Raw genomic sequence first — 20,087 nt, 5'->3', positions numbered from 1 at the left:
CAAGTGCTTAAATCCCCACGTAGATCGAATCACTGTGTGATATATGCTATCCGTTACAGTAAGTGCTATCTGAGGCTCATCCACAACAGTAACCCTGCCTGCACAATTAAGTGTCTCTCCACATACAGTATCGAAAGACTCGGAGACGGATATTGAGCCAGGGAGTACCAGTGGATGGAATCCCTCTGGCTGTGACTATTCAAGAGACCAAAACACCAAACTGCACAGAGGTGTTGTACGCCATCTCCGGGTCAACGCTCAGGCTGAGCACCCCTTGGCCCCATCAGTGCTATGCAATGTGCAAGATCGTGGCCGCGCGGGACCGAGGAAACAGCCAACACAAGTACAGCATACAATCATCCCCACACCACACCGCAGATGCTCCCTGACGTTCCTCTAATTAGACCAAATCCTCTACATGAAACGCTCCCGCTCAATTCTAGTCGAAGCTCCTGTCACGGCCTCCCACCCGTCCCGGCAACTGCGCCTCTGATTACCACCTCGTATGGCGCAACACGTCCGTCGTTGTATCCAATACTCGAGGTGTCGTCTTATGCCTCAATTTGCAAAGTATGGCATACTCTGCGCGGAGTCATCGCATCGGTGACAATGATTAGCTCGGACTACCTGTTCATGCCTTTGAGCGCGCACTGTGATGTGAAGAATGCAATCTGTTGGACGGCAGATCGTCCTCCTAGTACCTCGTCCCCCGTCGGAGCACCCGTCCAGTCAGTGATCGTCGCGGTTCAGGTTTTTCGGTTTTCTCATCCTTGCCATCTCCATCATCCTTGTCACCATCCTCACTGGTAGGTGCAGCTTTGCCAGCTTCGCCATCGACATCCACAGATTTCTGTGCCGCACTAGAGCGGCGAGTGGATCGTCTTGCGCTCCCAGGTGTGGTAGCAGCGAGTGATCTCGTGGTGATGGACGGAGACTGCATGGTGGACCGTCTTGTGGTCGGCCCACTGGTGTCTTTGCCGGTATTCATGTCGATCTCAATCGTGTCGGATCGGCTCTCTGGCTTCTCCTGAGGCTGCACCGCCTTCTCTGCTTCGGGCTTATCCTCTAATCTGGACTCGCCATTTAAGCCATTCGTTTCTTCTTTCTCCTTGCTCTGCTCGTCCATTTCGTCCATCTCCACGTCCCCATCCTCTGTCTTGGGCTCAACTTGCTCGTGAAGGGAGGGCGGGTCACCAAGCGGCTTTCTGTCCTCGTTATTGGCAGGCTGGGCTTGTGGCTGATCCAGAGAGGTGACCGGCTCCGACGCTGCAACAGGTACAGGTGGGTGAGGAATGGTGGCTAAGGATGGCGTGCCGTCGGTTGTTGCCGTCGCCGGGTTCTCAGGTCGAGGAGAGGTCGGTGGGACAGTTGTTGAGGTGGTGGAAAGATTCTCTGCATTCAAGACACCTGTCTGCTGAGCCTGTGCCTGTTCATCATTCGCAGCAGCGGACATGCCGAAATCACCCTGCAGTCTCTTCGGTTCTGCCTCAACCTTGGCCGCTATTGCTAGCGGGGTAGTAACATCTATCCAGCTCGGTCGGACCGCAGTAAAGGCGTTTGCTGGGGACGTGGAGGCCGTTTGAGGGGCTGATTGTCTCCCAGCATCAGCAGTCGAGGCACTAGTGTGGTGGCCATTGGTCGTGCGTGTTTCTGGGCTCTGTTTGACACCATCGGACGTTGTAGGGCTGTCGTCCGTCGCGGCTGGACTCGGTCTGTACCCAGCAGGTCTCGCATCCGGATCGACTCCGTAAGGACCTGGGGTGCCCCGTCTGCTGAAGTCTTGGATTTTAGTCTTGAGCTTCATTTTCAGGTTCTTAGGATCTGCCATGGTCCCGGCCGTGCCTTTTCCATGCTCGCGCTCGAAGTCTTCCACCTCTTTCACGGGGACGCCATATCTCTCGAGCGCCTTCTCAAGGCTACCGATCGTGCCCTTTGGTTGCTCGTGATTCTTTACAATATGGCATTGGAGACCGTGCACTGTACGCCAGTCGATACGAGCACAACCGTCGTGATTACACCGCAAGTACATCTCGACTGCTGGGCCTGTGGGGTTGTCAGCAGTGCCTCCGATGCCGTAAGACGTCCAGATGCCACGGTTGAGGCCGTCCACCCTTTCACAGTGATGATGCCGATTGGCGAACGCCTCAGACATCTGGTATGGATGGGTGGTCGAAGGGGTACGTTTCGTGCTGGTACCACCAGTAGGAGTGACCGCAGCGCTGGCCAGCGCTCCTGAGTACGGGTGGAAGCGATTGTTCTCCATCCCATTGGTTGTATGATTCGGCGTTCTGTTGCCATCCACATCGTTCGGTGGCCTGGACAGAGGCGCGTGTGAGGCGGGCGGTGTATCGGTGGTGCGAGCATTAATGGTGGCGAACCCCGATGCGGGTGGTGGCGGTGGCGGGGCGTTGACGGAAGCAAACCCAGACGAGGTGGTAGTGGGTGGTGGCCGTGTATCGTATATTTGTCTCGGAGGGTTGGGGTTTACGGCTGGAGTGACAGGTGATTGGTTACTGGGAACCGTCCCAGGAAGTGCTCTCGAAAGAGGAGAGGCTGGCCTGCCTAGATGGTTGAACTGTATCCGATCAGAAGATGGCTGTGAAACATGGCTGGGCCCATTGTTGGATATCGTTGGGGAAGCATTGGTCGGGGTAGTGGAATAGGGTGAGTGGTGGTATGGTCGTGGATATGAAGAGCTGTAATCCCGGGCAAAGGCATAAGACGAAGCAGGTGCAGGCGGTGGCAACGTGCTCTTGGTTGGGATAGGGAAGTTGGACTGCGGCGATGGCCTCGACTGAGATGGATTGATGGCATCTGGCTGCCCAGGAGGCCCGACCTGATGGCGTTTGGGGGGAGGTGGTAGTGTTGAGAGCGCTGGTCCTGGCGGAGACATTGACGATGAAGATATGCTTCGGCCGCCTGGCTTAGGAGACTCATCGGGCGGTAATCCTCGCTTAAGTCGCTTCAGACGACGTCGAAGATTCTAAAAACCATCAGCGTACATAGGCGAGATCGAGTGGCCAAGGACCTACGCCCTCTTCCTCTTCCAGCTCATGATCAAACTGAGAGAATGCAGCGTCTTCTCTCCGACGCCGGGCTTCAATTCTTGCGTCTCTACGTCGACGCGCGTCCATGATGGCAGCCCATTTCTGGTCCTGAACTTCACGGCGGCGGCGGATTTTTTCGTCCTTGCGAGTGCGCTTAGCCCTGAGGAGGTCATACTTCTTGACGTTGTGGTCCTCGACGCGCTGCAATTCGTCAAGCCGGGCCTGGACGGCGTCCGGTGATTCCAGAGCGTGCTTCGACGCCGGAGGAGGCAGTGGGATTGGAGCCGTCAGGGGACTGGCGACCCTATATTCATCCCCACCACCTACAGAGACATCGCTGTCGGACGACTCGGGATCCATGGGATCAGGCATGGTTGAAGAATGGTATGGAGGTGGTTGATGATAACTCCTAGGCGGTGGTTGCTGGTACGGCGATTCCCATGACGAGCGCGGACGCTAAAACATGTGATTAGTTACAAGAGCAGTGTGAAACAAAGAGAAAATCTAGCAGTCGAGGTTGACGAATCAGGGGGGCTAATGATAAGAATGATGACTGAAACTCCTTCGAGCAGGTGGCGGAATGGTGGTGGGTGCTGAGAAAGGGGCAGTCCTGCAACGCCCGCAATCCGCAGTTATGACAGGCGGCCCATTCTCAGTCGGAGTCTTGGAAGCACCGATAACGAGATTGAATTATGATGAATGAGGTTGATTAGATGGCATGGTCCAGAAAGGGCAATAGACTGGCAATGAGCAATTCGTGCAAGCATGCCAATAGGGTGCTAGGGAGGATGGAAATTACGCCCGCACAGACTGGTGCAGCTGAATAGTCCCGAATAGGAGCGAGGTTGTATTGGGACACAGCCGCGATTGGGTGCGAGGCTTGTCTTGGGAGCCGAAAAGCGGAGTCCAGGTCGCAGGTATGAATGGTCGCCAAGATAAGAAAGGCCAGTCGAGGCGAGGTGGAGGCGAGGTGGAGGCGAGGTGGATGCGATGCGAGGTGCGAGGTGCGAGGTGCGAGGTGTGAGTGAAGGGTGCGAGGGCTGCGAGCTGCCCTTGGAGATGCGCCCAGTACAGGTCAGCTGGGCTTGCCCATGGCCTGGGGTCACCTGGGGCCAGAGAGATCATAGGCGTGGCATTATTGTCTCTTCATGCCGATATCTTGGGCATGTCTCCATAGCTCCATGTGCAGGGCGCCAGTCCGAATGTGGCGTCGTGTGAATAGGTGGTTTGACGTGATTGACACGGAGCCAAGCTGCCAGTCGCATAGTCGTAGCTGGGTGCCCCAGGTAAGGGACTGACAGCAGGTGAAGTTGCATGACTTTTCTCTCGTGATCTCTTTACACATGCAATGCGACAGGACAGATGTGCAGTGGTGGGCAGAGAAGAGCATTAAACGCAAGGCAACATACCTCGGGTCCAAAATCGCGGGAGACCTTGTGTGGCAGGTCTGATGGTGGCCGCGCATACATGGCTGAAGGAGATCAAAGATATGTCAAATGGTCCTCTGCAAGCGGACTCGTAAAGGAGGGAAAAGTAGAGCGCCGACGAGGCTAGCCACAAAATCAGACCCGGCGCTGGGACATTGTCGACGGGTGAATGGTGAGACAAGGTTGACAAAATCTGGTGGTGTACAGTTCCGAGAGACTGACGGCGGAAAGTGACAGAAAGAACAACTTGTAGGTGAGAGAGGGATGAATGCAAGCAGCGGATAGGCAGGCACACACTCAATGAACGGCACGCGCGAAGAATGGCCTAAGTTAGAGTCGTATGAGGTACGCATCAATTGGGGAAGGCGCTATGATACAAGGTTAACAACAAGCGAAGAGGCGTTCTAGAGGCGACGCGGCCGCCGAATGGTTCGCACCTGCGACAAACGAGGCGCAAAGTGTAAAGAAGACGTGTACAGTCCACACTACTCGGCAACGACAGCAGCGGCTTCTCGCTTGAGCCTGTGTGGCACCATCGTGACTATCCAGAGGGTCAGTGTCCAATGGACGCATCGCTCAATAGTGGGATACGAAGCAGCTACGAGTACAGGAGGCCACCACGCCCTACTCCGGAAGCGGGTGAATCGAAAAGGGCAGCGATTGACGAGATTGAGTTGGATCGTCCACCGTAATCTTGATCATGCCAAGTGGATACCGTGGGTGCGTGGATAAATACGTACCAAGTACTCCGTACGAGTAGCTCGCACAGCAGCGTCGACAGCCTGACGGGGCCGACTAGGTACATACGATACCAGGCGAACTTCCCCCAGTACGTACGCAGTATTCGGGGCGGAGAATGTCCGTCGAGGATAGATCCTTCTTGCCCTTCATGGCGCTTCCGTACGGGCACGAGTATTGCTGTACGTGCTCTGGAGGAATAGCTCCATCGGGAAGTTGCAGCTGCAGAGCAGCCGTTGCGACGTTCGGCGAGGAAGCCAGCCCGTTGTTTCAGTATACAGGCGCTCGGACGCTTCCGAATCAGCCTGCAGGCGCCGAGGATTCCTGATCAAGATTAAAAGATTCCCTGGCTGTGGCCTTATCCCCTAGCCTCGACGTAAGGCCGTGTGACATGGACGCCGAGCGCACGCCTCTTCGCATCATAGACGCAGGCGGGCCGCGATAGTGACTGGTAGGACTCGTAATGCACAGGCTGGCTGCGGCGACTGCGGAGAGCGTACTGTGGTAACCGCTCCGCCGACCGACTGATAGGCGCATAGTATACACACCCTGGCGTTGCCGACTCGGCCTGGGGACAAGGGGCCTGCATTCGATTACATCAATAAATCGTATCGGACATGGTGCTACTCCGTACTTCTTGCCAACTAGCCTCGTATAGCCGTCTCTTGACGTGTCCGGTAGCCGATAAGCCCCGCGCCGACAGTGCGGTGCCTATTATTTTCCCCCCATGGCCTTTTACTCCGATAGCCACCAGTTTTCATACCTAGTGTTGACCTAGTATGGTTTCTTCCCGATCGTGCGAATCATTTCCGGCTACTGTCGTGATACAATTCACGGCAATTCAAATTCCCCTTATCCGCAACAGCGGCTGCAACCAGGACATGGTCCCAGTATCAGGACCTTATACGCGTCAAGAGCACCTGGCATTCTCCTGATACTCGTTACAGTAATGTCTCGGGATGCTGAGCCAGAGTATTAGGTGATTGGGTCTCCATCGTCCCAAGCCTAAACTGCTCTCGCTGTTAGGCGTGCGGTCAACATTATGTCCACTACGGAGACGCCCGGATCCCCTTGTGCTGTTTCTTGATTACAGTGACACTCTGTTTCAGGGGGTCTTGACTCAATCTTCCACTGACGTGCAACCACATGTTCAGTACGGAGTACTCGCACCGAATATGGCAACCTATACGGTGGTGTACACGAATCTCCACAAAATGTGCTGCGTAGCATCTCACAATCTCCTCCGAAATCGGTCTCTGATGGCCCCTTTCTGCTGCGTTCAGCCTCCTTCGCATCATCTTGCGAGCACAGCCTTGTCCTACTCCGACGCTGGCGTCTTGATAATGCAGAAACAATCACGCCGCGAACATCTGTAGTAAATTCAGGCCTCTTCCTGAGGCTATTCCGAAGTGATCTGCGTGCATGCTCCCCCTTTCAACACCGCCCCCTTGTCATCAGCACTGTCTCCACAATTCCATCCTCGAGTGAGCCTCCCAGTTGCAGCTAGGTCCGGCATCATCCATAGACAGTACAAGTCTACCTGGTCCCAAAGCCAGAAGTGCTGCATTGGGTATAAGCACACAGCAGGAACACTGGTGCAATCCCTCGGTGATTGGCAACTTGTCTTATGCTATTACCCTTCACTGGACCAACGAGAATGCTGCTATTCCGAGTACGAGTAACACCATTCTACTGCAGTATGCATGGAACACGGTCGAGCGGCCGCAGTGAAACCCATCTTGTAATAACATGATTTGCTGATGCAGAGCAGAACATGAGGAGAGATTTGCTTTTCTATTTTCACACTCGGGCCACGCTCGTCCGTGCCAGTGAGCAGGTCAAGTGGACCCCGTTATCCATTTACATATTACAACCTCTAGCTGTTTCCCCTTTGATAAGACACCTTTTGCTCAATCAACCGCTGTTGCAGTCGTCCTTCTGCTGCAAAAAAGGTTCGCTGAGATGATGTGTCATGGTCATGGTAGATCCTCGACTCCGACCACTCCTCCCCCTCGTCCATTCAAATCATGATCCAGCAATGCTTTCCCCATCGTGGCGAGTAAGCATCTGTCCTCACCTAAAATAGACAAAGTAGAACACAGAGAGAGAAGCCTGCCAGCCATGCCCGAAAATAGCCCGGATGGTCGTCATCCTCCAGACGGGCAGTGAGAAGTTGAGTACAGGGATATCATTAAAATACAAGTCGCATAAGACGCTTTTCGACCTCAAGGCTTCTGCTCGCCACCTTGTGCGCCAGCATCACCACCAGGGGGAGGAGTTTGTGATGACTCTTCACGAGCCTTGTGCATCTTGTCGAAGAGTGTGAGAGCGGATGTTTGGAGCTCATCGATCTTGGCCTTCATCTCCTCAGCGGTGGCATTACCCTCGCCTGCTTGGTTCTTGGCGACATATTCACGAAGAGAAGCAATCTTCTCCTTGATAGTATCTGCCTCAGTCTTGTCGAGCTTGTCTTCAAATTCCTTGAGTGCCTTCTCAGTGTCATTGAGGACACTGTCGGCACGGTTGGCGGCCTCAATAGCGGCCTTTCGCTCCTTATCTTGAGCACCATACTTCTCGGCGTCGTTCACCATGTTTTCAATCTCAGAATCTGAGAGACCTGATCCGGAGGCAATGGTGATAGACTGATCCTTGTTGGTGGACTTATCCTTGGCGTGGACGTGGACAATCGAATCGGCGTCGATGTCGAAGGTAACTTCAATCTGAGGCACGCCGCGGTGTGCAGGTGGGATCCCAACCAGCTGGAAGTTGCCGAGTAGCTTGTTGTCGCGCACGAGCTCTCGCTCGCCCTGGTAGACCTTGATCTCGACCGCAGTCTGGAAATCGGCAGCAGTGGAGAAAATTTGCGACTTCTTGGTGGGGATGGTGGTGTTGCGATTGATTAGGCGAGTGAAGACACCGCCAAGGGTCTCAATACCGAGCGAGAGAGGGGTGACATCGAGCAGTAATACGTCCATAACCTCGCCAGCAAGGACGGCACCCTGGATGGCGGCACCAATGGCAACAGCTTCATCGGGGTTGACCGACTTCGCAGGATCGCGGTTGAAGATGCTCTTGACTGACTCTGTGACCTTGGGCATACGAGTCATACCACCAACAAGGATGATCTCCTGAATGTCCTTGGCTTGCAGATTGGCATCCTTCAACGCCTTGCGGACGGGCTCAATGGTCTTGGAGATGAGAGGGTCAACCATTTGCTCGAGTTGTGCGCGGGTCATCTTGATATTTATGTGCTTCGGCCCGGACGCATCTGCAGTAATGAAGGGAAGATTGATGTCAGTCTGGATAGACGACGACAGCTCAATCTTGGCCTTCTCAGCAGCCTCACGAATACGCTGGATAGCCATTCGGTCATTCGATAGATCGAGGCCCGATTCCTTCTTGAACTGCTGGACGATGTGGCGGACAAGAGTGATATCGAAGTCCTCGCCACCCAGGTGAGTATCACCGTTGGTAGACTTGACTTCGAAAACACCTTTCTGGATCTCAAGCACTGAGATATCGAAGGTGCCACCACCAAGATCATAGACTGCGATCACGCGATCATCTTCCTTTTCCAGACCGTAGGCAAGCGCAGCTGCTGTAGGTTCGTTGACGACCCGAAGCACGTTCAAGCCAGCAATCTGACCAGCGTCTTTTGTAGCTTGTCGCTGCATATCGTTAAAGTAGGCAGGGACTGTAACCACGGCGTTCTTGACGGGCTTGCTGAGATATGCTTCGGCAGTCTCCTTCATCTTGGACAAGACCATACCACCAATCTGAGAAGGCGAGTATTTGTCGCCACGTGCTTCTAGCCACGCGTCGCCGTTCGTGTGTTGAACGATCTTGTAAGGCACTTCTTTGATGTCGCGCTGAACCTCCGGGTCTGAGAATTTTCGTCCGATGAGACGCTTAGTTGCGAAGAGGGTGTTTTCGGGGTTGACAACTGCTTGTCGCTTGGCGGCAACGCCGACTAGACGTTCGCCCCCTTCGGTAAAGGCAACGACTGAGGGCGTTGTTCGGGTACCCTCAGCGTTCTCTATTATCTTTGGGGTTTTGCCTTCCATGATGGCGACGGCTGAGTTTGTTGTGCCCAAGTCAATGCCAATGACTTGGCCTTTGACCTTCTCGGTCGTCTCGGGTGCGTCGGTGGAGGCATATCGTGAGATTATGGAGGAGCGTGGTGCTCGAATCTGTGAGAGGCGAGAAAGGGGAGTGGCTCGAGGAAGCTAGTGCACTGGTTAGAAAGTCAAGGGGAAAGAGGTGGAACGAGACCTACAGCTCTTGAGAACCTTGATGCAATCATGATTGCTCAAATTAAATGAAGTACACGGCGAGGAAGGGAGCGGTACAAGATGGTACACGAGTACAAGAAGTACAGACGCGAAGGGTAGGGTTGAGGATGAAGAAGTCGGAGAATGGGATGAAGAGTAGATGAGTTCAGGATGCAATGGAGGACGCAATGGAAGATTTTCTCGCAGAATCTCGAGGAACAATTCGCGCCTCGGTCGACCTGCTGTTTTGGGCGCCGCAGCCTCGTTGGAGAGCAGCTCTCAGCCTTGTCTGCGGATGGCAACTCCATTGCGTGCAGTTCAATGCCATGGGTGTGCCATAAGAGAAGTCCACAGCCAGAACAGAGCCGCATTGATGCACAGAGAGAAATTGAGTCCTATTACCACTGACGCTTATATTTATTGCGGGGACAAAGACACCTTTCCCCTTGTGATTTCTCGCTGCCATCCTCCTGTCCTCTACCCGCTCCGCTCGCATCGTCCCCGTCTTTCTCTCTCGCCGAGAGATGAGTCTCATATCCTAGGCCGCTCAGCCCTCGTCGCGCCATGACAAAAGCCAACCGCGAACTATGGCTTACTCCTACCGAGAAACTAGCTGCGCATCATAAATTCTACCCTACAAAAATTCAGGTCGCCCATCACCAGTTGCGTCATCTCATCAGCTCTGCCGAGAAGGACCTGATCTACTACGTATCATTTAGGGATGTCTACGTTCTCGACCTTGAAAGCCATCAAAACTCGCTCATAGCCACCGTCCCTTTCGATACGAGATGCCTGGCCGCCGGCCTAGGCTGGGTCTGCGTAGGCGGAGAACAAAACGGAGACTGCGCCTTCATCAAGGTCGAGAAGGACGAGCATGATCGACCAATATGCTTTGGCCATGATTTCAATCATGACCTGCTCGGAGGAGAAATAGTGAACTCGATGAGCATCCATACCATCTTGAACAATGGCAGGACACCAGATGAACCCGTGGTCCTCATCAGCAACAATGACAAGACGGTCAAAATGTACTCACTTGCGCAGAGAGAAGTGCTGACCACCCTGCCTCACACCGTGCCTATGAACTTCGCGGCAATGTCACCGGATTCGAGTATCATTGCTGCTGTTGGCGACTCAGCCCGCGTGTACTTCTACGGACGCCGGCTGTACCAGGAGCCTGATATCATTGACGGCTCGTCCGGACGTTATGCCAAATATGAGTGGGATATGCTTGCAGATCCTCAAGTACCGACGGGTGATCCTGTCTATGATGATTATAGCTTTGCAGTCACATTCTCACCCTCCGGACACCTGTGTGCTGCCTCATCGCAAGGCGGGTCAATCTCCATTTTCGACATGCATCATTTGCGCAACAATGAGGACCTTGGAGAATCATCTGTAATTTGTACCTTCAGGTCATCACGAACCGCTCTATTTGGATGTGTCAGGGCCATGACCTTTTCTCCTGCACCATGGGATCTCCTTGTCTGGGCAGAAGATCATGGAAGGATTGGTGTGGCGGATGTGAGACGAGCCTGTGTGCGGCGACAGATACTAGAGCTCGACCCTCGGAAAGCCGAAGAAACTAAGCTCGAGGATGGCACACCTATGTCGTACCGCAATATTAGCCACAAGGAGAAAATCAAGCAGCAGCATCTTACTCGCTTAAGGGCCATGCGCGGCTTATCTTCAACCAGAGAACTAGATGGAGAGCTCAGTATAGATGATCTCCCGAACGAATCTGCCAGACGGTACACTCGACAGGACTTGATCAGCTATCGAGGCTTGGATCTGGATGCCCGAGAACGATCAGTCACCGAAGCCCTCGAAACCACAATGGACGACGTCGCACAGCCCCCACCACGCCCATACAGCATAAATTATACTTCTTCGCCACGCTGGTTTGCGAGTCGAATACCATCGACTGCCACCCCACTGACACCCGATACGGGAAGGTCAACCAGTCCTCAAGTCCATCCTCCACGGAGAAGGTCCTCGGTGGTTTTATCAGAATCAACAGCAAATACAAGTCGGTATCTGGATGTCAGTGACGGTCGCAGAGCTAGAATATCCGCCTCTCCGGGTCGCATAGGTGATGATGATGAATTACCAGTGATGTCCACAGGCGATCTGACTCCGTTCACGCCGGGCTCAATATCGCAACCGACGCCCGCAGATATTGCACCAAACGACCCGTCGCATACCATTCACACCACACTGGAAGCAGCGAGAGACATCAACAACAGCCCGCGTGTGGATCTTGCTAGGATCGAAGCCGCCCTGGAAGCTGAGCGAGAACTGGGTAATCGGCTTGAACGGCAGCTCGCTGACGAAAGACAACTGTCGCTCCTGCTTAGAAGGCAGCTTGACACACAACAGCGCTTGCTGGTGGAAAACTCCAACCAGCTGGAGCATCTTCGGGCAGCTGCGAGAGAGACAAACGCCCGTGTTGAGGCCTCACTCGAGCGGGTTCTGCAAAGACAGCTCGCACATGAGCAGCACTTCTTGAACCAGCGAGCCGAAGAGTTGCGAAGCGAGTTGAGAACTGGCACAGATTACTCGCGAAGATTGGAGACGGAGAGAGATAGAATCTTGACCGGCGATCCAGCTAGCGGCACCACCAATCCCTCTTCAGCTTGGACAACAACACTGCCCACCACCAGTGTTCGCCCGTCAGGCATGACGAACGTGCTTACAGACTACATTGAATCCCGCCGTGAACGGGTGGCGCATATTGAGAACCTGCAAAGACAAGTTCGTCGAGCAGAGTCACGGGTCGCCCTGGCCGCGATTGATATTCAAGCTCTCGAGAACGCCATCCAGAGGGAAATGGTCGTCGAAGAAACGACTCGTCCGCGCAGTCGGAATGCCACAGAAGCTCATCCACCACACCCTGCCACCGTTGCCAATGACTCCACCAGGCTCACCTCCGCACCTCTGCGCGCGGCCTCGCGAGAACCCGAACTCATCAACCGTCCCTCCATCAACAGTTCCAGTGCACCCCAACTCCGGGATTCTCCAAACCCTGATCCTGCCACCCGCAGCCCTGCTGTTACCCGGCAGGGTGACTTCGTCCGCGTGTCTGGGCTGGCCGGTCGTGTGCCCGACGCAGATATGCGCCTCGCTCGTATGATGTTCCTAAGCGGCATGACAGGCAACCGCTCGCTCGATGCGAATGGCAACTGGATGCCGCCCGGGGCCGGTGCGGCGTTGCATCGGATTTTGGGCGCTGGAGCGTCTGGGAGTCGAGGCGCGACAGGAGTGGCAGGTGGAGTGGACGTGGATGGAGCTAGCCCTGAGCTAGGCACAACCGGAATCGGATTCAGTCCGGATGGGCAGTTCTTGTAAGTGCTTGTGATTCCCAGTGATGGAGGAAAATTGTACTAACAATCTTGGCTCAGGTACGCCGGGACTGAAGAAGGCATCTTTGAGATCAAGGTCAACCTGCGTGACAGGATGGTCTTTCCTGCCTTGGAGGTGAGATGAGACGAAGAGTGAACTCCGGGTGAAGCACCTTTTCCTGCAAGCCTGCCGGTGTAATGCCTCACATTCAACTCATTGTCAACCTCGCCTTTTCGTTACTGGCGCATGGACCTGAATTTAGCGGATTGCTTTACCTAAGTCGCCAGTACGCACCTTCTATCCCGCGTCCCTGTAGTCTCCTGGTCTGCACCAGGAAATCATGAGTCACGATGGGAGTGCTGCCGATATATGACGATCCAGGAGTGATGATTGACGAGAAAGCTAATGGAGGAGCGACGAGGAAAAGGCATTGGAGCTGCTTAGCCTCTATGCTGTTGCGGTTGGCGATGATGATCGACTCGACTGGCGATTCGCAATGGAACGATTGCCAACTGGCGGCTGGCGTATATGTTCTTGTATCCATAATTATTTCACATACATCTTCTGGCTTCAGACATATCTTTGCCTCTTTGCAGCTGATCCATAAGTGTGGGAACCGCCAATTTCGACATCCCGCGGCGCCAGCACAAAGATTGAGAAAGCCGAACCGGGCGCATTTCGTCCCTACTGTATTGTCTACACGAGGACGACCACAAGTTGTCCCCCATCGAATGTATATGTATGCTGTACATAGTGCTCGTGGGAGCGTCATGGGCCCAAGCCAGTCCATCTGCGCTCGCGGCTCAATCCTTGCTACTAGTCGCCTATCCTACAGTTGCGTCTTGCATCTTGCGTCTCGCATCTAGCTTCACGCAGCAGACTGGCTTCTGGTGGGAATTTGGCTCCCGCCCTCCTCTTCAAGCAGTTGTGCCTCGCCGTCACCTTCACCCTCCAACAGCACCATCCCCTTCTCGCTGGATATCAACTCATCCAGCCCCTTGGTCTTGACCTCCATGACCTTGCACAACGTGTACTTGTGCTTACTTTTCACGACCTTCTTGTGCCGATTGCGCCGCTTCTTCTTCTCCTTGAACTCCATCGGCTGGGTCTCGATGCCCATGACGCGGACCCTGCATTCAAAGAGCCGTTCGTCCAAGTAATTGGGCTCGCCCGTGCGTTTGGCGTCGTAGCTCTCCGTGCTCGACGTGCCGGCCTTGAGCGTGAAGTCCCGACTCCCCAGGATGCTGGCGCGGTTGAAACGCAGGATATCGCCCGGGGAGACGTTTTTCATGTGGAAGGGCAAGCGCAGCGTGTCCCCCTCCGTCAAGAGGTATGGGAACCGGTGGATGTGGGCGACTATGTAGTGCGGTTTTTGGCCGTGGAGTTTCGGGAGCAGCGTCTGCACGGAGCGGGAGAGCACGAGTGGTCTTGACAACAGGGACGTCGTGCTTGAGGGAACGCTCGTCGTCGTTGGGTTCGCGGAGAGTGACGAGCCTGTTTGGCCTCCGGTCGTGGAGAGATATGTAGGTGGGATGTCAGGCTGGGTGTTCTGAAATTGTGAGATCGGAGTGGTTGCGGATTGCTGGCTCGTTGCTTGATGTAGCTGCGCGCGGAAGCGGAAGGGGAGGAGGAATGTTGGCGGTGCCTGCGAAGAAGAGGTGTGTTTGGGAGAAATGTTCAATGCGCTCTGGACAAGGGAGCGCGACGAGACATGGTAAGAGGTCAGCCTTCGGTGCTGCTGTATAGATCTGGCAGAGTAGTCAGGATATGGTGCAAGTCTCGTGGCGCGAGGTGTCGTCCACTCACGATCTTGGGTGTGAAGGTGCCTTCGACGGCATAGAATCAAAGATGCATTTTATCGTGCGCCCACAAATGCGACACATCGTGTTCGCAGGCCAGGCCGGGGCAGTCTCGCAGAATATTGAATAGACAACTTCCACGGTGCGCCGAACCGATGTAGCACGGGCTGCTCAATCAGATCGTGAGATTGTCTCGGTCGTTGTGGAGCTGGCCCTGGGATTTCTAGCTGCGTTCATACAAAACATGGACGGAGGAGTTGCGTTGGAATGGAGTCGACATCTCGGTCCGGATCAACTTTCTTCCAGGCTCGGACTTCTTCGAAGGCACGAATATTCAGATGCGGACTAATTAGAGAACGCTGTCTAGTATCCATTCACCACTTACAACTTGGTACGAGCACTAATGATTGTCATGGGTCAAACCTCGATGCGTGCTGGGATCGCTACTACCCTTACATCTACCTGTGTGGGTCACTTCACACTGGCTTCCACATCTGTCCCTGCTGGCACCTTCTTGGATTCCACGCTCGCCTCGACATGGTCCGTCATTAACTCCTTGACTTGCTTGATGAACCACACAGCAACAAGAGCCAGAGCTACGAACGGAATGACACTCGCCCACGCCAGCCGGTAAGCGCTCGCGTATGCCGAATGACTCGCACGCAGGGCCTGCTCCAGAATCGTGCTGTTGATGCCGGCCACAGCGTCAAAACCTTCGCCTGCTCCAATCGCCTGCACCAGATCAGGTACCGAGCTTGCTGGTAGGCCTGCACTTGTCGCTGCATTTCCAACATCACGCGCAAGGGTGGCGTCGATCTTACCGTTGATGATGGCGTCAAGGACTGCCGAGCCAAAAGCCCCGCCAATGGCGCGGGCAGACAAGGCGAAGCCCGATGCAGTTGCGATGAAGGCGTGCGGTGCGGCGAATTGCACCAGAGCGAGGATCAGAGTGAGAGGCCCCGACTGTCCTATGCCTGCGAGAACGGCAAAGGCGTACTGGGCCCTGTCCTCCGAAGGTTTGACCGTCGCGTAGCAGATGCAGACGACGAGGAAGATGGCGTAGGTGAGTAACAGGGGGTTCTTGAGGTCTTTGAACTTTGTCGAGTAAAGCCTGTCATCGCACGTGGTCAGCCAAGTGGCATCGAGAATCCCAGGGGTCTGCCTACACCATAGGAATCGAGAAGCAGATGGCCGGAAGCTGGTAGGCCAGTTGGCGAATGGCAATCTGCCACGACGTCGACTCCCACCCGAGGTTGAGTATGACTTGTGGAGTCACAGAATTGACGGCGCTGTAGAAGATCCAGCTGGTCCAAATTAGCTGACGTTCCGGACATGTGGAAGAGCACGAACCCTTCAACCGCAAACGCGAAGACCGCCAGCGGAAAGTTGTATCCTTTCTTGAACATAACCTATACCAGTATCAGCATCGAGGGCGTGGCTGTGGCTGGGAAGTATACTCACATGAGCCACAATGCCATCCGATCGCCCCTTCCACTCTGTATTCATGTTAGCTGGTGGAAGTCCGATCGGCAGCACCCCTTACCATAGAATCCGAACGCTATCAGCAGAACTATGCCGATGACCAGCGGAGCAATGACGTGGGCATCGCGCCATGGGTAGGTCCCACCAGTCCAATCGAGTGCCAGGATGATCAGAGTCGCTCCACCGATGAAGAAAATGGCACCGACGGGATCCAGAGACCAGAGGTACTCCGCGACCTTCATCTTCGGGTAATCCGACCGTCTAGGTGGGTGGTAAAACGCCAGGAGCATAAGGACAGTGGCGCCGTGGAAGGCAGCTTGCATCCAGAAGATGTTCCGCCAGCCGCCCTTGTCAGCGTTTGTCACAGCCCCAGCACCGAGCTGTCCGACGCTGTCGAGCCGCGTAAGCAGACCTTCGCCCCGCCGGAGAGTGGGAAACTCACAGCCCTCCAAACGCACCCCCCAGGAAATTGGCACCGTTGGCGATGGCGCGGTATTTCAACGGCAGGACTTCAGCGGGGATCGCCACGATGATCCCAAGAGATGAGAGCCCGACTCCTATCAGAATACCTCCGCCGATCAGCGTGTTCATGGACTCTGCCCGCGCAGACACGATGGATCCCACGAAGGCAACGGTAAGCTGGAAGGACGCGAGGTATTTCCGATCCATAACGTCCGACAGACGCCCTACGATAGGGCACAGCACGCTTTGCACGAGGAGCGGGCCCTGGATCTGAATCAACGAAAGCCCATGAAGATGGGTACAACGGCAACGTACCTGGATGATCCATCCAGCAAGTCCCGGTTCCCCGATATCACGGATGATGAAGGCGATGACCGAGCCTGCAGCCACGACCACAAAGACCAAGGTCAAGTTTCTGCTCGCCATTGTCAAATTACCTTGTGAGACGGCGATGGGGATGTGATCTTTACCCGAACATGGTGACAAGAACAACGAGCCATGATCTCCACCCGAGTGGCACATGCGTGATGTCGAGGTGTGAATCCGTCCGAGCAATGGCAGCGTTGACTTCTTTGACGTGCTCGACCGTCGTTTCATGATGCTCACCTGTTGGTTTCTCCATGTTATGAGCAGGCATCACCTGTTCATGGTCTCTCTTTGCCTGGGTCTCGTTCATCGTGGTCACGTATTCGAGGGCTCAGCAGATCGCTCGAGGGTATGGATATGGATGAGACCCGACACCTCAGCATGGAGGTTACTGGTCTGATATGGTTCTATGGTCTCAGCTTACCACGTGGGGTGTCTCGTGCCCACCGTCCACGCACCGGCAGTGTCCTTTTGTTTGGCACTCACTGCCGTCGTCTTCCCCGCGTCGATGATTTGTGATTCAACAACACGGAGAGTGTCCGAGGAACGCTTGTCCCGACCTACCCCCAGGGGCACTTGTACCACGGCTGTGAGGTTGGACATTGAGTCGCGCCATGGTTGGTGGCACAAACCAGCTTGAGTACGATCCTTGCGCTATATGGAACGCCAAGACGGGACCATAGGCGATGGAGGACATGCAGGTTGTTGTACACGGCTAGTCGGCATGCAGGCGATAGGTACAACCTGCGTGAACCTGGAGCAGAGCGGGGAGCTTCCCCAGGTCTTTCCCCGCTTGAATGGAGGTCGGCAGTTGAAGAACTTGGGGGAGGGTACAAGACTACGGATATCTGGCATTTCCGGCCGAGCATAAATACAATGTTCCGGGGTCCTACAGGTAAGCATATCCGAGTTGCGTTGGCTTGCAGGAGAGACAGAGCTTGTACATTCGAGACAAGCATTTAAACGAGTCCGTCCCTACCCAGCTAGGGGTATCAAGCCTTGGCCCAACCTTGACTCAAAGCTTGCTGAGACTGAAGGCATGATGGCGCTCTCAACGCCACTGATCCTCCAGGCTGTGTCGCCTCTGTATCTGCTTGCCGGGTTCCTGCTCAGCACGGTGGTGTACCTCTTTGTCCAAAGCAAGAGGGCCAATCTTGATCATATCCCCGGGCCGACGCTGGCAAAGTATTCGAACATCTGGAGGGGTTATCGAGCATGGAGACTCAACCACCACACCGAAGGAGTGAACAACTACCAGATCCAGATGATCGGGCAGTATGGGGACGTCGTTAGGATCGGCCCGAAGCACGTTCTTGTCTATGATCCCGAGGCAATCGACACGATCTATGGCTTCCGGGAGCGACTAGACAAGGTAAGCGTAGTGCTTCCAAGAGTCCAGCAGGGATACTGTGCAACTCGTCGCTGACTGGCAATAGGGTCCGGGGTACAAGGTCTTCGTCATGACTGGTAAGTTGCACACGGAAATAACAGGTCACGCATTGTGCTTACCGTGAATAGGCACTGACCAGACTGCACTGGTCAGCATCAAGGACGAGAAAACGCACGGAATGTACAGGCGACCCATCGCCCATGCTTATTCACTGTCGTCTCTGAAAGGATACGAGCCATACATCGACCAGATGATCGAGAAGTTGATAGGTGAGCTCGACAAGCATGACGCCGACGGGACGCCCATCAACATGACGCGCTGGCTGCAGTATTGTAAGTCCACTGGGGCCACCGGGTCCTGATCCGCAATGACTTACCGCGTGGTAGGGGCGTTCGATGTGATGTCCAAGATCTCGTTTGGCGAACCCATCGGCTTTCTCGACCACGGCGACGACTTCAACGGCATGATCCAGGCCCAGAGGGAGAACTTCCGGTACATCAGCGTGGCCAATAACTTTCCATTCCTCGACACCCTGACCAAACGCAATCCGCTGTTGAAACTATTCAAAAAGAAACCGTAGGTCATCTCATTCTTGGTAACAAAGCATGTGTCGTGGGATGCTCTCCTTCGTTTTTACCCTATCCCTGTCATAGCTTCACCGAGACCGATTCTGACGGTGGCGCAGGAGCATGTTCTTCACGTTCGCAAGACGCGTGGTCAGCGAGCGGCTCGCACAAGCGACCAAAGACCCCGAGTCCCAATCCCAGGGTGGCCGCCACGAAGACCTCCTGGGCAGCTTCATCGCCGCCAGAAAATCATACCCTCTGATGACGGACATCCGCATCACGCACATCACGGCCACCAACGTGCTCGCGGGGGCCAACAACAGCGCGCGCGCCATGGACGCAACCATCCACTGGCTGACAGCACACCCAGAGGCCCAGGAACGACTGTACAGCGAGATCAAGAGCGTCAACATGTCCGCCATGAAGGAGGCCGAGACCGAAGGCCCCGCCGCGCTGGAACTCGCGCTGAAGATGCCCTACCTCGACGCGGTCATTCAGGAGTCGTACCGCCAGTTCGGCGCGCCGGCGAATAACCTCGAGCGCCTCGTCGGTGATGCGGGCCTCACGCTGCCGAACGGCGTGCACTTGCCTCCTGGGTCTGTGGTCTGCATGAACGCCGCCTCGATGTCCATGCTCCCTCATGTCTTTGGGCAGGATGCGCGCGTCTTCAACCCGGATCGGTGGATGCAGCAGCGCGGCGAGAGTGATGAGGCATTCCACGAACGGAGATGGAGGATGCAACGCGCCATGATCGTCTTTGGGCACGGCAGTCGGAGCTGTATCGGGAAGAACATTGTTCAGCTGGAGTTGTATAAGATTTGGGCCACCCTCTTGAGGATCTACAAGGTCAGTAACTACGGAGTACCGTGTCCTGTTTCCTGATTGGATCGTGGATTTTTGACGCGTTCGCGCGGAGTGACGTGCCACAGCTGACGAGGTCGACAGTTTGAACCTGCTGCCGTGCAGCTCCACCAGGTCATGACGATTCCTCGACGGCGGGAAAAGAAAGGTGGGAAGGCGGTGGAGATCTGAGGCCTGAGGTCTCCTTTGAGGGGAGGAGAGGTGGTGGCAGGTAGAGAGCCTAGAAGCAGATAGGACTTCATAGCGACCGCGTATAGACATGATGCGGACGTGTGCTCTGCAAATCCTCAGTTCGAGGCCGATCCGACTCGTGCTGGATAATGAGTCAAGACTGTA

At 54.9% G+C, this 20,087-nt stretch overlaps 6 protein-coding genes across 6 annotated transcripts; 2 read left to right on the top strand and 4 right to left on the bottom strand.

Annotated features, from left to right (window-relative positions):
• Positions 1 to 694: 694 nt before the first annotated feature.
• Positions 695 to 3,419, bottom strand: A1O7_10106 (uncharacterized protein; the record flags this gene model as incomplete). Its single annotated transcript, XM_007764090.1, has 2 exons — positions 695 to 2,983; positions 3,033 to 3,419. 2 exons carry the CDS (start codon positions 3,417 to 3,419, stop codon positions 695 to 697), a joined length of 2,676 nt encoding a protein of 891 aa, XP_007762280.1.
• Positions 3,420 to 7,437: 4,018 nt separating this feature from the next.
• On the bottom strand, positions 7,438 to 9,515 carry A1O7_10105 (hsp70-like protein; the record flags this gene model as incomplete). The annotated part of the gene is made up of 2 exons (XM_007764089.1): positions 7,438 to 9,438; positions 9,489 to 9,515. The coding sequence occupies 2 exons, from the start codon at positions 9,513 to 9,515 to the stop codon at positions 7,438 to 7,440; spliced, it is 2,028 nt and encodes a 675-aa protein (XP_007762279.1).
• Positions 9,516 to 10,047: 532 nt separating this feature from the next.
• A1O7_10104 (uncharacterized protein) lies at positions 10,048 to 12,831 on the top strand (the record flags this gene model as incomplete). The annotated part of the gene is made up of 1 exon (XM_007764088.1): positions 10,048 to 12,831. The coding sequence occupies one exon, from the start codon at positions 10,048 to 10,050 to the stop codon at positions 12,829 to 12,831; it is 2,784 nt and encodes a 927-aa protein (XP_007762278.1).
• An 862-nt stretch (positions 12,832 to 13,693) lies between these two features.
• Positions 13,694 to 14,663, bottom strand: A1O7_10103 (uncharacterized protein; the record flags this gene model as incomplete). The annotated part of the gene is made up of 2 exons (XM_007764087.1): positions 13,694 to 14,573; positions 14,632 to 14,663. The coding sequence occupies 2 exons, from the start codon at positions 14,661 to 14,663 to the stop codon at positions 13,694 to 13,696; spliced, it is 912 nt and encodes a 303-aa protein (XP_007762277.1).
• Positions 14,664 to 15,095: 432 nt separating this feature from the next.
• On the bottom strand, positions 15,096 to 17,244 carry A1O7_10102 (uncharacterized protein; the record flags this gene model as incomplete). Its single annotated transcript, XM_007764086.1, has 8 exons — positions 15,096 to 15,735; positions 15,791 to 15,928; positions 15,975 to 16,033; positions 16,086 to 16,120; positions 16,168 to 16,496; positions 16,549 to 16,832; positions 16,884 to 16,983; positions 17,039 to 17,244. The coding sequence occupies 8 exons, from the start codon at positions 17,242 to 17,244 to the stop codon at positions 15,096 to 15,098; spliced, it is 1,791 nt and encodes a 596-aa protein (XP_007762276.1).
• Positions 17,245 to 17,976: 732 nt separating this feature from the next.
• Positions 17,977 to 19,772, top strand: A1O7_10101 (uncharacterized protein; the record flags this gene model as incomplete). The annotated part of the gene is made up of 5 exons (XM_007764085.1): positions 17,977 to 18,306; positions 18,371 to 18,401; positions 18,453 to 18,656; positions 18,711 to 18,900; positions 19,010 to 19,772. The coding sequence occupies 5 exons, from the start codon at positions 17,977 to 17,979 to the stop codon at positions 19,770 to 19,772; spliced, it is 1,518 nt and encodes a 505-aa protein (XP_007762275.1).
• Positions 19,773 to 20,087: the final 315 nt, after the last annotated feature.

This window comes from Cladophialophora yegresii, assembly GCF_000585515.1.
Source record: "Cladophialophora yegresii CBS 114405 chromosome Unknown aczIN-supercont1.7, whole genome shotgun sequence".
Lineage (NCBI taxonomy): Eukaryota > Fungi > Ascomycota > Eurotiomycetes > Chaetothyriales > Herpotrichiellaceae > Cladophialophora > Cladophialophora yegresii.
Note: the sequence above shows the minus strand (reverse complement) of the source record. Positions and strands in the feature narration are given on the sequence as shown.